The following is a 16,504-nucleotide window of genomic DNA, read 5'->3' on the forward strand; positions in this document are numbered from 1 at the left end:
AGAAGGGATACCAATGGCTTTTATTATTCTGGATGCTCTACAGTCCAAGTTTTCTTGATTCCAGTATAAAAAAGTCTCACTGGGGAACAAACTGATCTGCAGACCCCAGTTTTTTAGGTGACTTCAAACATCACTTTGAAGTACTTTAGCCACTTACTTGATGAAAAGAGCTGACTCACTGGAAAAGACCCTGATGCTAGGAAAGACTGAGGGCAAAAGGAGAAGAGGGCGACAGAGGATGAGATGGTTGGAGGGCATCACCGATTCAATGGACATGAGTTTGCGCAAACTCCAGGAGATGGTGAAGGACAGGGAAGCCTGGCGTGCCGTGGTCCATGGGGTCGTAAAGAGTCGACACGACTGAGAGACTGAACCATATCAACAAAAGCATCACTTTTCATCTAAAACATTTTTACTGAATAAAAATCTGTTTAAAATGAGTCTCAACTACTTGCTTTTGAAAATGGGTACACAAAATAGAATTTCACCTTTCCTGGTTGAATCCACTGCTGCATTGCGCTATAGCACACAGAACCAGGCAGCTCTGGGCCTGCAGGGGCTGCGGCTGTGTTAACGCCCTTGCCAGGCAGTCAGCTGCTCTCCCTCTCTCCTGCCGGGCATCACTGTCCACAGCTACTCACTTCCTCTCCCCATTCCCGAGAAACTGGATAAATGATCTGACTTGAAAGAATACACACAGGGGTGTTGATAGTCCCATCTCTCCTGAGAAAGAACGTATACTTTAGTGTCGGAGAAATCTTTGTGCTTCTTTTTTGATTCTTGGCTGTATTCTAGAGTGTATATCCCACATGAGGACTGTTTTGGCCAAAGAGTTTTTGCCATATATCACCGTGTGTCATTTACATGGCATTAGATTTTGTAGAATGAGGATTTCATGATTTATTTTTTGGCTCATTCTACACTGGACCAAATCATATATAGAAAGAAAAAAGTGGGGCTTCAACTGTATCATAGGTTTCCTTAATAACTGGATACTGGTTCACTATTTCTGCCTGGCGTTCACATGTTTTACTGGCAGCAATAGCAATTTTCTTTGGTGTAGCACTGGGTGAGGGGTTGAGGTAAGGCTTTGTATCATTAGTATCATAAAATAGTACCGAAATGTACAGAGCAGGAACCATGAGTCATACTTGTACAGAGATTGACTATTGGGGTGAATTTTATTCAAATAGCTCAGCTGATAAAGAATCCTCCTGCAATGCAGGAGACCCTGGTTCAATTCCTGGGTTGGGAAGATCCACTGGAGAAGGGATAGGCTACCCACTCCAGTATTCTTGGGCTTCCCTCGTGGCTCAGCTGGTAAGAATCCACCTGCAATGCGGGAGACCTGGGTTTGGTCCCTGGGTTGGGAAGATCCCCTGGAGACGAGAAAGGCAATTCACTCCAGTATTCTGGCCTGGAGAATTCCATGGACTGTATAGTCCATGGAGTCACAAAGAGTCAGACACGACTCACTCACAGACATAGAGAAGTGTTGCTGCCAAGGTGGAGGAGGTGAGGAGGGTTGGACTGGGAGTTTGGGGTTAGTAGATGCAAAGTGTTATATACAGGATGGATAAACAACAAGGTCCTACTGTGCAGCACAGGGAACTATATTCAATATCCTGTGATAAACCATAATAGGAAAGAATATGAAAAATAATGTACATATCTCATATAACTGAATCACTTTGCTACACAGCAGAAATTACCACAACATTGTAAATCTTCAATAAATTACTTCAATAAAATTTTTTAAAAGTATATATTTTCTCTAAAGTATTTGCCATTTTTAAAACAATACTATTTTAATACTATTTTTAAACTTTTAAGAATAACATCACAGCTTGCAGTTCATGACAGCTTAAGTGTATGAAGGGACCATTTCATGTGTTGAATTAACTAGACATCTTGAATTAACTAGAAATTCAGAGCAATTATTTCCAAAAATTATTGTACAACGTCCAAGGCAGCAACCACTTTTAGAGCCGATTCGTCGTATTTCTAAAGCACCGTAAACAGACAGATGCCAAAATTATTTGAAATCCAGGCTATAAAGTAAACAGCACATAAATATTAAATTATATCCCACTATAAATGTCTACTTTGATGTTTTTATTTCATTCAGTGAAACAAAGTGGTTAAAGTGCCTTGAAATCTTCCATATTAAGCTCAATAAACAACCCATCCTTCATTTGTAACTTCCTACCCCCCACCCCCAGACAAACACTACAGCCAGGTTTGCGGAAACCTCACAGACACACCCTTCTTGTGCGTGTGCATGTGTGTACAACTTGAGTGCATCTGCCTGTCTCAGGGCATGGTGGCAGTGTTCAGGATACAGGTCTCACCACTGCATCCCAAGGGCAACCTCTCCGCCCCGGGTGAAATTCACTGGTGAGGACCACGTGATACACTTGGGCATCTAACCAAAACAGCATCCGATCTTTGGGGTTTTCCCTCATGACTCTGGGCTAGTAGGGGGTGATTTCTCTAGTAAAGTGCTTTCTTTGAGTACAGAAGTAGAAGAAGTATGGATGGGTCTCTGAAGAGGAGGCAGGGAGCAGGCTGCCCGCGGTGGATCTGCTTCGTCCTACCTTTGACAGACCCTCCACTTGATCAAACTGGACAAGCTTCTCTGAGCCACTTTCTCGACTATGCCCTGTTCTTAGGTCTGGTCTTGAAGAGCCCAGGTGTCTCCCATTCTCCACACATGCTTATTCTCCGTATCTGACCAGCTCTCCTCACCCTCCCCCCACCTTCCCCACCCACCGGTGATGTCTGATCGTCTGCCCACCTTCAGCAGGAATCCCCCGTCTGTTTAGCTGGGATGCGCCTTCCCCTGATGCTTCCTCTTCAGGAGTTCCCACCCTGATCCCCATCCTGCTCCTGGGCACTCATCCTCCACATGTCCACCTGGATTTGAAACTGAACCCAGTTGTAGGCTGAAGTCTCTGCTGCAAAAGCTCCTGAACAGAAGTTCTTTTTACTGCTTTAACCTCTGTGACACATCGCCGGTGGCCCTGAATTCTCCCTCTCACCCTTTTATTACAAGGAGTGCGTGTGTGTGTGTGTGTGTGTGCGTGTGTCTGGCATGGAGTGATGTGGAAGGGAAGAGTGAGTCAGTCACCAGCCTGGGCTCTAGAATTAGTGACATGTTTTAGCTCAGTTGGTAAAGAATCTGCCTGAAATGCAGGAGATCCCGGTTCGGTTCCTGGGTCAGGAAGACCCACTGGAGAAGGGATAGGCTACCCACTCCAGTGCTCCTGGGCTTCCCTTGTGGCTCAGCTGGTGAAGAATCAGCCTTCAATGCAGAAGACTCCGGTTCGGTTGCTGGGTCAGGAAAATCCCCTGGAGATGGGAAAGGCTACCCACTCCAGTATTCTGACCTGGAGAATTCCATGGACTGTATAGTCCAGGGGCTCACAAATAGTTGGACACAACTGAGTTTCCCTTCACTTTCGCTTTTGTTTATGGAGGACCATCTCCCATTGATATCCATGCTAGAAATGCATTGAGGCTTCAAGACAATACTATGGCCTTTATTTTTTAAATTATGACCTGCTGGAGACAAAGGTTCATTCCTGAGTTGGGCAGACCCACTGGAGAAGGGAATGGTAACCCACTCCAGTATTCTTGCCTGGAGAATCCCATGGGCAGAGGAGCCTGGCGGACTACAGTGCTCCTCGGCTATGAATTCCCACTTCTCCAGGATGTATGCAGAGATGACCCCCTCCCCCTGTAATATCCCACCACAGTGCACCCCACACCTGCTGCAAAGGTTCTGAGTCATCCCTGTTCCACCATCCTCAACAAGAGGCACTGAGTAACTTTTCTTTAGCAGTAGTTAAGCCAGTGTGTAATAAAGAACTGCCTGCTGTTTAAGATGGATGAACAAATATTGTGCATTTTCCTAAAGTGTATTATTATTATTACTACCACTACTACTGCTGGTGCTATTATTTAACTCCAGGGAGCAAGCCTGTAAAGGTCATGGCAATATTAACTGGTCAGCAAGGCCAAGCCTTCCTCCCGGGAGGGCGGGGATGCACGGGGCGGCTGCCTTGTCTTGGTTCCAAGGCGGCAGGAGGCTGGACCAAGCCGGCGGCCATGGCTCTGTCACTCTGCCCAATATTTTTAAGCCACACTTGATGGCTTTCCAGTAGCAAAATGACTCAAAGTAAACAGTCCTCAGATCCCCTTCTCTCCTTCCTCCTCTGCAAACCCAGAACTGAACAAAAACACAAGTGGATCCCACTTACATGCTGGGGGAGCAGGCCTCCACCCCCAACAGGGGAGATCCTCCCAGACCACGAAATGTCCCGGAGACACACTCTGGGTGCTCGAGTCGAAAGCACTATTTATTTGTGCGGCCAGTGACTATTAACTTGGGTTCTTTGAACTTTAAAAGCTCAACTTGGACGGAGAAGAAATTTATAGAGAAAATGTAGGGCACAGAAATGGGAAGGACAAATTAGATTCATGTGGCTGGTGTTTAGAAATCAGCTTTTTAATTTCCTTTAATAAAACAACACCAAAGACCCAAAGATGCATCCCCCCGCCAACAAACTTTCGGTTTGTGAAAACCCGCAGTTGAGTTTTTCTAAAGAAAAATGACAAGCTAGAGCTTGTTAATATCTGCCAAACATCACTGGGCTCGATTAGGTATAATTAAACACAAATAAAGTGAGCAACGGTGTAATTAAATGGCAGAAATGAATCCTTTTATGCTTGAAAATTACACTAAATTTTGTGTAACTTTGTTCATAAGGATGAAAACAATTTTCCAAGAGGGAGATGTCTTTAAAAATAGGAATCCCTGCATAGACTCGCATAAACTCTTGTTGTTTACAAGAGTCAATTTTTTCACATTAACTAAAATCATCCCAATAATTGCTTAGCAAAGCTTACTTTGAAAGCCATGCCAGAGACTTGAAGTCTGTTTCCAGAGGCTCATGCAAAAACTAGTTTCCTGATTTACTGCTGAGAGGCGACCGTGTTAAAAGCTCACTGTTGGCATCAACACTCAGTGCGGGGGAAGGGCTGGGCAAACTCGAGATGGTGAGAATCCAAGTCTAATGTGGTCACTTCGGGAAAACAAAAATATCATCTCCCACACATCCCAATGCTGTTTGCTCTCATGAGCCCCAGGGACGCCACCTGACACGCACACGGTCCTGGGCAAAACACCGGCGGGGCTGCTCACAGAGCCGCGGAAACCACACGGGGTATTTTTTGCCTCAGAAATAGCAAAAAGACATTATTCATTATTTTTATCATAGACTCGCAAAAACTAAAACCTAAATCATGCAGTGGGGGAGACAGTAAATATGGCTCAAAGGAATAAAACCCTCAAAACAGACTCCGAATGGTTCCATGACTTACCACATTATTTTCCAAAAGATTCAGGAAATCTACTTCCTAAGCTGACTTACTAAAAAGTCTTTTTTTTCTTTTGAAGATTTCTCTTTTGTTCCCCATTTAAATTTCTCCTTAATTGAGTTTTTAATTTTAAATAATAAAGAGTTTGAGCTAACATTTGCATGGATCATATATTGCTGATCAAATGTGCTGTGCTGTGCTTAGTCACTCAGTCGTGTCCAACTCTTTGCGACCCCATGGACTGTAGCCCCCCAGGCTCCTCTGGTCCATGGGATTCTCCAGGCAAGCATACTGGAGTGGGCTGCCATACCCTCCTCCAGGGAATCCCAACCCAGGGATTGAACCCAGGTCTCCCACATTGCAAGTGGAATCTTTACCCTCTGAGCCACCAGGGAAGCTGATCAAATACTGATCAGCTGATCAAATTGTCTAATTAAAATAATTAAATTTTGCATACAGGTTAATTATGTGTCAGTATATGCTATGTAGAATATTGATTACATATACTATAAATGTAATATACAGTGTATATGTATTTATATTATATGAGCTGTGCTGTGCTAAGTCTCTTCAGTTGTGTCCAACTCTTTGCAATCCCATGGACTGTAGCCCGCCAGGCTTCTCCGTCCTTAGGATTCTCCAGGCAAGAACACTGGAGTGGGTTGCCATTTCTTTCTCCAGGGGATCTTCCTGACCCAGGGATTGAACCTGGGTCTCCTGCATTGGCAGGCAGATTCTTTACCACTAGCACCACCTGGGAAGTCCCTTATATATTAGCTATGTAATATCAATTATGTAATGCTAACATAATACATATTTACACATACAAATACATATGTGTACTTAAGTGTTTGTTTACCTTAACATATCTGAGATTACAGTGACCCACTGATAATAACCACTATCATGGTTCCATTAATGCTACATGAGTACTGAAACGTATTAATTTGTTGTTACAACCATGTTAAGACTGGCTTGTATAGTAAGTACAACCATGTTAGTACTGGCTTGGCCAAAAATCTCGTTTTGGAAAAGCCAGAACAAACTTTTTGGCCAACTCAATACTATATCATGGTAAGTAACAAAATGAATATGAAATTTTCTTTGAAAAGGGCCTAAATGAGAGAGATGGTGCTTGGGGCTCTCGGGCGGGGTGGGAAGAGGGCGGATAACCTGGGAACCAAACGGGCTGCTGAGATGTCCCTCGGCACAGAAAGCCCGGCCAGGTGGGCCATGGCCTGGCAGTGACAGGCAGAGGGTGACCCCAAGTGGCCCCACCACCCTCCCCACGCCGTCACTCACGAACAGAGGTGGTGGACACGCCGGCTAATCTCTGTGTCTCTGGTTCCCCATCTGTGAACAGGAGCAGCTAGACTCCCCTCTTCAGACCTACACTGTGAGGAGTTCTGATGACACACACAGAGATCACCCAGAAGCCGGCTCGTGACGTCAGCCACCACTGTCCACCCTTGTTGCATGATCGGTATCACAGAGTCAGTGACAGACATTTTGAGAGAGAGGCCTTAGTTTTTATAAGACAGATGCACGTAACAGAAAGTATACACACGGAGTCTCCAAACAAGTACTCGTTTAAAAAGTGGCCAAGGATGGAAGTGTTGTCCATCTCAATGAGCCACAAGGATCTTATGGAACCTGGGGCTGCGGAGTAGACGCCTTACACTCTCACTACTGGGAGGAAGTGAAAAGCGGTCGGAATGGTTGTTCCATGACCAACATCGCAGGTGAGCAGAGAGCACAGTGCCCCGGGCGAGCGCTCCCTGCGGCTGGCAACAAGCCCCTCTGCATGTCCTAAGGGTAGGGACCTAACCATGGGGGAGGAAGCCAGACACCTTGCGAAAAGGCAGGGCTGAAAGCTTTCCAAAGAAAATAATAATTAGGAGTAATAAAACCACAGATGGAAATTTTAAGTATACCTGCTCACCCAACAAATTTCCAAGCTTGAGTTTTAAAATACAGATACATGTTTGCAATTCAAAGAACTGCATGACCCAGACTTTGTTATTTTAGAGAGACACGATAGTAAAAAATAGAAGTTTTAAATTATGTTTAGTACAGCAAAATACATTATATAGTAATGTTAGAAGAAAGATTATTTGAAAGCTCTATGTTTGGTGAAAATGCTCCTTTTAAAATTCTTAACATGAAGAAAACTTTGGTTGTGGGTATGGATCATTTGATCCAGCTTTTCTACTTTTTCATAACTAATCTAAAAGCATTTATTGTGCTTTTAAAATATCAAACACCACAGCTAACCAAACTGGTAAGCCTCAGTTAAAAAAGCAAAGATGTTTGTACTCATCTGCTTCCCTACAAATGAACAGATTCCTCCTCCAAATTATGTATTGAATATTCCAAGCAGAAAGCAATTAGATTATTTATAAATGTTGATATCTAACAATTTAACAAAAACTTAGTGAAAAAAAATTTTTTTACCTCACTTTGAAAAACTTGGAAGTGACTCATTAACCAATTGAACATAATTATTGATTTAAGTGATTTATCTGATTTTAATATACTCAGAACTTTTCTTTCCTCTGAAAGATATATGTTCTTGCTAAAAATTTAATAAAATCAGCCTGGAAGGAAAAAACTGCAAATTCACGGGCAGGCAGTTTGGAGATTTCTAGTTCCAAAGTAATGGCTTATATTAAAAAAAAAAAACAAAAAAGCCTCATATCCTTTGCCTTGATTAATTAATGGGGAAATAAAAATATTTTTTTAGTTCCATTGGTATGTTTGACTCCTTTGCCTTTCTTATATTTTACAGTTTAGACCCTGAGCAAGGCTCACTTGCTAATTTTATTTACCAAGAGCTAAAACCAAACTAAAAGACTTGGCAAACATATTTTTAGTAACACACCAATCACACATTCATTAACTTTTATATCACTAGATTTAACTGTTACCTTTCTTTCCAAGTGGCCTAGATGGTAAAGAGTCTGCCTGCAATGTGGGAGACCTGAGTACGATCCCTGGGTTGGCAAGATACCCTGGAGGAGGGCACGGCAACACACCAGTATTATTGCCTGGTGAATCGCTATGGACAGAGAAGCCTGGCGGCCTGCAGTCCATGGGGTCACAAAGAGTCAGACATGACTGAGCGCCTAAGCACCATGTATACTATGTACTAGCACTTACTTTCCAAAACCTACTTGAGGTTGACTGATCTGTTCACTCCTCTAGCAAAGATACACTAAGTGTCTGTTAAACGGAGCTGGGCAGTCTGTGTAGACGCTGAGGGTGAAAGCTGACCGAGTGCCTGCCTGCAGGGTGGATATATCAGGACATGAGGAACACCCTCAGGGTATGTAAATTTCTGCTTCCGAGTGGGTCTTCAGTTCAGTTCAGTTCAGTTGCTCAGTTGTATCCAACTCTTTGCGATCCCATGGACTGCAGTACATCAGGCCTCCCTGTCCATCACCAACTCCCACAGCTTACTCATGTCCATTGAGTTGGTGATGCCATCCAACCATCTCATCTTTTGTCATCCCCTTCTCCTCCCGCCTTCAATCTTTCCCAGTATCAGAGTCTTTTCCGATGAGTTAGTTCTTCACATCAGGTGGCCAAAATTTTGGAGTTTCCACTTCAGCATCAGTCCTTCTAATGAATATTCAGGACTGATATCCTTTAGGATGGACTGATTGGATCTCCTTGCAGTTCAAGGGACTCTCAAGAGTCATCTCCAACACCACAGTTCAAAAGCATCAATTCTTTGGCGCTCAGCTTTCTTTAGAGTCCAACTCTCACATCCATACATGACCACTGGAAAAATCATAGTTTTGACTAGATGGACCTTTGTGGGCAAAGCAATGTCTCTGCTTTTGAATATACTATCTAGGTTGGTCATAGCTTTTCTTCCAAGTAGCAAGAGACTTCTAATTTCATGGCTGCAGTTACCACCTGCACTGATTTTGAAGCCTCCCAGAATAAAGTCTCTCACTGTTTCCCCATCTATTTGCCATGAAGTGATGGGACCAGATGCCATGATCTTAGTTTTCTGAATGTTGAGTTTTAAGCCAACTCTTTCACTCTCTTCTTTCACTTTCATCAAGAGGCTCTTTAGTTCTTCTTCCCTTTCTGCTATAAGGGTGGTATCATCTGCATATCTGAGGTTATTGATATTTCTCCAGGCAATCTTGATTCCAGCTTGTGCTTCATCCAGCCCAGCGTTTCTCATGATGTACTCTGCACATAAGTTGAGCAAGCAGGGTGACAATATACAGCCTTGACATACTCCTTTTCCTATTTGGAACCAGTCTGTTGTTCCATGTCCAGTTCTAACTGTTGCTTCTTGATCTGCATACAGATTTCTCAGGAGGCAGGTCAGGTGTTCTGGTTTTCCCATCACTTAAAGAATTTTCCACAAAATTTGTTGTAATCCAGTCAAAGGCTTTGGCATAGTCAATAAAGCAGAAGTAGATGTTCTTCTGGAACTCTCTTGCTTTTTTGATGATCCAATGGATGTTGGCAATTTGACCTCTGGTTCCTCTGCCTTTTCTAAATCCAGTTTGAACATCTGGAAGTTCATGGTTCACGTACTACTGAAGCCTGGTTTGGAGGATTTTGAGCATTATTTTACTAGCATGTGAGATGAGTGCAATTGTGCAGTAGTTTGAGCATTCTTTGGCATTGCTTTTCTTTGGGACTGGAATGAAAACTGACCTTTTCCAGTCCTGTGGTCACTGCTGAGTCTTCCAAATTTGCTGGCATATTGAGTGCAGCACTTTCACAGCATCATCTTTCAGGATTTGAAATAGCTCAACTGGAATTCCATCACCTCCACTAGTTTTGTTCATAGTGATGCTTTCTAAGGCCCACTTGACTTCACATTCCAGGATGTCTGGCTTTAGGCGAGTGATCACACCATTGTGGTTATCTGGGTCATGAAGATCCTTTTTGTATAGTTCTGTGTATTCTTGCCACCTCTTCTTAATATCTTCTGCTTCTGTTAGGTCCATACCATTTCTCTCCTTTAATGTGCCCATCTTTGCATCAGATATTCCCTTGGTATCTCTAATTTTCTTGATGAGATCTCTCTCTTTCCCATTCTATTGTTTTTCTTTGTTTCTTTGGATTGATCACTGAGGAAGGCTTTCTTATCTCTCCTTGCTATTCTTTGGAACTCTGTATTCAAATGGGTATATCTTTCCTTCTCTCCTTTGCCTTTAGCTTCTCTTCTTTTCTCAGCTATTTATAAGGCCTCCCCAGACAACCATTTTGTCTTTTTCTTTTCTTTTTCTTGGGGATGGTCTTGATCACTGCTCCTGTACAATGTCATGAACTTCCGTCCATAGTTCTTCAGGCACTCTGTCTATCAGATCTAATCCCATGAATCTATTTCTCACTTCCACTATATAATCATAAGGGATTTGATTTAGGTCATACCTGAATGGTCTAGTGGTTTTCCCTACTTTCTTCAATTTAAGTCTGCATTTAGCAAGAAGGAGTTCATGATCTTAGCCATAGTCAGCTCCTGGCCTTGTTTTTGCTGACTGTATAGAGCTTCTCCATATTTGGCTGCAAAGAATATAATCAATCTGATTTTGGTGTTGACCATCTGGTGATGTCCATATGTAGAGTCTTCTCTTGTGTTGCTGGAAGAGGGTGTTTGCTATGACCAGTGCATTCTCTTGACCTGCTTCGTTTTGTACTCCAAGGCCAAATTTGCCTGTTACTCCAGGTATCTCTTGACGTCCTAGTTTTGCATTCCAGTCCCCTATAATGAAAAGCACATCTTTTTTTGGTGTTGGTTCTAGAAGGTCTTGTAGGTCTTCATAGAACCGTTGAACTTCAACTTCTTCAGCATTACTGGTTGGGGCATAAACTAAGATTACTGTGATACTGAATGGTTTGCCTGGTAAACGAACAGAGATCATTCTGTTGTTTTTGAGATTGCATCCAAGTACTGCATTTCGGACTCTTTTTGTTGACTATGATGGCCTCTCCATTTCTTCTAGGGGATTCTTGCCTACAGTAGTAGAGTGGGTTTCCAGAATCTAATATTTCAGGGACATCATTACCTTCACTTTTACTGTTTTTCCCTTAATTTGTCCTGGACATTTTTTAAATGAGGAAATGGATCATAAATACTAATAAACAAAAAGAGTATGCATAGGAGAGTTATTCATTGCTTCCTTTTGTTGCTGTTAATGAAATAAAGTTGGACAGCTATTGCAACAATCAGGGAAAATTACTCCCTAATGAAAAATACTTCTTCTGGCTATCCATGGGAAACTATGAAATATGGAAACTACTATCAGTTAACCTCAGAAGATGAGTTTTTTTTTTTTTTTTTAAATTGGAGCTGATAGAAACTTCATCTTCATTCTCTAGGTAAATGATGAAGGTTAGTGAAAGGTTTCTTAGAAATGACTTAACTCATCTCTTCAAATCTGTGAGTTTTCATTCAGATTTAAGAGAGATTTGGAAAATGAAGAACTCTGGGGGGTAGAAACACCGCTATTTTCCTCCCAGGCATGATCACATTCTTAACTTTGTAGATAGATCCCAGATATGCAGTCTGCCATTATAAAGGACCTTTTTACAACAGACAGGGATTAAAAAAACATCAGTCAGGGTGCTCCAGTTAACTTGACTTTGCAGAGTTCAAAACTCAGCCAGTTTCTGCCCAGACGGACAGCCTAGGAGGCTAAAAGCCATCGCATATTGAACACAACACCCAGACAAGCCATCCACCAGGAATTACTTGTGGAATGCATAATTCTTTGTTTCCCGATGTTTGCAGATCATTGATCAAAAATCTATGAGTGACAAGACTCAACTTCAGAGAACAGTGGACTGTAGGGGAAAGGACTTCTCTTTGAAAAATCACTTAAAGAGACATTTTTTTGTTTCTTTTCTAACAGGAAGATCTTGGTGCATTATTTAGAACAAAATGATACATCAATTGTCCACAACTGGTAACATCTTTGGAAGGCCAGTCAATAAAGCAAATGGGTGCATAGCTTCCAAGGTGCTCAGGACAGAGAAGGGCCCCAGAACACCCAAGATGCTGCGTCTACCCCCTTAGAACACGGCTGACTCACAAGCAGTCCTGAAGATGAGTCTACTTAAGATGTTCCTGAAAGGAGCTTATACTCAGCATGCTGCTGCTGCTAAGTCTCTTCAGTCATGTCCGACTCTGTGTGACCCCCTGGACTGTAGCGCACCAGGCTCCTCTGTCCCGGGGATTCTCCAGGCCCAAACACTGGAGTGGGTTGCCACGCCCTCCTCCAGGGGATCTTCCCAACCCCGGGATCGAACCTGCATCTCTTACGTCTTTAGCATTGACAGGTGGGTTCTTTACCACTAGCATCACCTGGGAAGTCCATACTCAGCATGGGAAAAATAATAATCACGGTGGCATTGTCGAAAGAGTGTTCAAAACTCTAGCTTGGAAAACAACTGCTCCCTTGGAGCCTGGTTACTTAAGACACTGTTGGACTCTGTTCCTTGACTAGCAATGGTAACCTTCATCTTAAGAAAAAGAAGGCCCCGTAAATAGGAGCATTAACATATTCTGCTATCAATGCTTTATTTTTAAATCATTAGTAGAATGTTGATTTTTTTTAATTAATGCAAATAAACCTTAATGATTCTTTCTTTCTTTTAAGGAGATTGATTCAGGGCCTCTGTAATGGCTCAGTGGGAAAGAATTCTCCTGCCAATGCAGGAAACAAGGATTCGATCCCTGATCCAGGAAGATCCAACGTGGTACAGAGCAACAAAGCCACAACTATTGAGCCCAAGTTCTAGAGCCTGGGAGCTGCAACTCCTGAGCCCACGTAGCACGACTACTGAAGCCTGTATGCCTACAGTCCGTGCTCTACAACAAGACAAGCCATTGCAGCTGAAAGCCTGCACACTGTGACTAAAGAGCAGCCCCTACTCTCTGCACCTAGAGAAAAGCCCAGGCAGCGACGCAGACCCAGCACACACAAGAATAAATAAACAAAATTGCTTTAAAAAATTATTCTATTGAAGTATAGTTGATTTACAGTGTTAATTTCTGCTGTGCCACGGACTGATTCAGTTTTACATATATATACATTCTCTTTCATGTTCCTTCATTATGGTTTATCACAGGATATTGAATATCGTTTCCTGGGCTACACAGTGAGACCTTGTTGTTTAATGATTCTATTCTTTTAGCAAAGTATGGTAAACATTAAATATACAGAACTATGACATTTATTGAGTTATGGTTACCAGAATCGACTTATTTTGTCTCAGTGAGACACATGAATTGAACGTATTGAGGAGGGAATTGTGCAATATTTGGCTAAATGAGGAAATCATCACCAGTCATCAACTGAAAAAGAATTCAGCTGATAAGAATGCATTTAAAAAAACACCAAGGTGGGACTTCCCTGGTGGTCCAGTGGTTGAGAATCCACCTTGCAGTTCAGGGGACCCATGTCGATCCCACGTGCTGTAGAGCAACTAGACCTGTGCACCACAACTACAGAGTTCTCACGCTGCAGCAAAAGATCCCGTGTGCCACAACCAAGACCTGAGGCATCCAAGCAAATAAGCAAATAAACATAAATAAAAAACACAGGCGTACAACAGTCCCACGCGCCCAACAGTCACCTTGGACAACTCCATGCCTGGCCCACACTGATTGCACAGAACACAGCTTCCTGACTGGTCCCTGAATTCCTGCTGTCCACAGTCTCCTGTTTCACTAATCACTTCACGTGCCTGAAAAAAAAAACATTTCACAAAACGTTATCTTAATGTGAGGTAATTCTGTTTTTCACAAGAAGGGAACAGTATCTTCAGTATTATCGACATAACCACTGAAGGTAAACATTAATTCAGTTTCCACTGTAGGAAGGAAAACCACTTTCTGGAAAAGTCAGCGAGACAATTCAAGCCCGAGTCCTCTCTCTGCTTCTGAACGAGAACTCCCCTTTTCTGGAATCAATCGCCATCTTCTTCCTACACATTTGTGAACCCAAGGTAAAAACTGCTAGAAGCTGTTCTCTTTTCTAAGTGAGAAGATGACTAAAAGAACAGTTATGAAGAGACCCAGGGTACTTCTTCAACTGGAAAAATTCTGAATTTAAAAATCATATTTTTTGATTTTTAATATAAACATATTCAGCTATAATGAATTGAATAATAAATAAATAAATGGAATATATAGACTGGCCTCAAGAACTCTGCTACTATCTTTTAGACATATCCAACACCCAACTTTGATGCAGAACTTTCCACCTTTTCAGTTGAATGACATTTACTTAGGGTCCATCATTCAAAAACTTCTGACAATATTGAGATCAGTAAAATTCCTGATAATTATGATGATGACAAAAATGGCCAAATCCTCTGCTCTTCAAAGTAAAAGTGTTACTTTCCTATTGATTGCCATTTTGCCACTTAATTGGGACCTAACAATATCCTTTTGCTAAAAATTGAAGTATTGGTGATTTTCAATGTTGTGCTAATTTCTGCTGTATAGCAAAGTGACTCAGTCATACATATATATTTACACATATATATGTATGCACAAATGCTAAGTCGTTTCAGTCGTGTCTGACTCTTTGCAACCCCATTGACTGTAGCCCGCCAAGCTCCTCTGTCCATGGGATTCTCCAGGCAAGAATACTGAAGTAGGCTGCCATACCCTCCTCCAGAAGATCTTCCCAACCCAGAGATCGAACTCACATCTCTTACGTCACTGCATTGACAGGCAGGTTCTTTACCACTATATATGTATATACTTTATTTTTTAATATTCTTTTCCATTATGGTTTATCACAGGATATGAACATAGTTCTCTGTGCTATACAGTAGGACTTTTTGTTTAGCCATCCTACATGCAACAGTTTGCATCTGCTAACCCTAACCCCCCATTCCATCCCTCCCCCTTGGCAACTGAAAGTCTGTTCTCTATGTCCTTACAGTATACTTTGATTCACAGCATAGGTCTTAAATGGAAGGACTATCTACTTTGCAAAAACAAAAGTTGTTAGTTATTTTCAAGATACAGACTTTATTTCTTATTTTACCTAAAGACAGTTAAGTTCATCTTATATGCACTCATCCTACAAAAGTATGTATATCTGCTTCTTAATAGCCGGTGTTTCATTAAAAAGTATTGGAATTAATAGAATCTCAGACTGGTGACAACATTCATTTTAAACTCTCATGCCAAGCAAGGGCCCCCTCAGTAATATTCCTGATGTTAATTCTGTTGCCCTAAATGAAAACTGAGAGCTTCAGGAGGCACAGGCAGAATAGGGACTGGAGTGTGTAATGCTCTTTACACGGAGGTGCATAGAACGGGCTTTAGTGGTGACAGCATGGGCAGTTATTCAGTACAAACTGCCTCCACTTGAAGCAAACATCTACAACAATGTCATCCAACTTCCTTAAATAAAATCCCAGCCTTATCCTCTAGAGCAAGCAGGAGGGAGAATTCAAGGTAGGGTTCAAGATCATAATTTGGGGCTAAAGATCTAGTAATCACCTCCAGCCTCTCTTAACCACACTTGACAACCAATCTTAAAGGAAAGTGTTAGAAGCTCCAGGAGTCACCTGCCTGTGAGCCCATGAAGCATCATTATCCTGGGGCTACAATGCCATGACTTGATGATCTCATCGAGATTGAAATAAATAAGTGCAATTATTGCCGCAAAAGTCAAGACCCAACAGCAACCTCTAACTTATTAATTAAATGCAGCAATGATAAAAATAATTTGAAAGAAAAATTTGAAGATATGGGGGTAAAAATGGGAAATAGATTGGGTACTAGTTCTATGAATTTTTCCCCTACATTCTTATGAAAGTAAAGAGTTGACTTACCAAACAGGCTAGTAAAACAACAACTGTGAAAGATTTCTGTTGCCTGAGTAGCACCTTTGAAGCCATTGCTCTTATTAAATGTATTTCTGGTTGAAGAGCTCTAAAAGAGAAGAAGATACAGTTAACGTTAATACCAGGAGTGACTGTGCTTTGTATTTACTACGCAGGGCTACCATTTACTATATACACTAGTAAAACATAATACTATTTGGTATGTTAGTAAAACAAAATATTATTTATGTTTTAAAAAGAACTCTTTTTCAAAGATAGCAGAGATAAATACTAAACA

General features: G+C 41.9%; 1 protein-coding gene across 1 annotated transcript in view; it reads right to left on the reverse strand.

The window, feature by feature from the left end:
- The window catches only part of TNFRSF19 (TNF receptor superfamily member 19), an 89,306-nt gene that overhangs the window by 49,783 nt on the left and 23,019 nt on the right, over nucleotides 1–16,504 (reverse strand). Inside the window, exons 2-3 of the mRNA XM_040266785.1 lie at nucleotides 16,216–16,315; nucleotides 13,996–14,106 (exon numbers count right to left, since the gene is read on the reverse strand). Coding sequence (XP_040122719.1) covers nucleotides 13,996–14,106; nucleotides 16,216–16,281 — 177 coding nt within the window. The 5' untranslated portion in view covers nucleotides 16,282–16,315. The remainder of the gene's footprint in view (nucleotides 1–13,995; nucleotides 14,107–16,215; nucleotides 16,316–16,504) is intronic.

The sequence above is a fragment of the Oryx dammah genome, unplaced genomic scaffold (assembly GCF_014754425.2).
Source record: "Oryx dammah isolate SB20612 unplaced genomic scaffold, SCBI_Odam_1.1 HiC_scaffold_24, whole genome shotgun sequence".
In the NCBI taxonomy this organism is placed as follows: Eukaryota; Metazoa; Chordata; class Mammalia; order Artiodactyla; family Bovidae; genus Oryx; species Oryx dammah.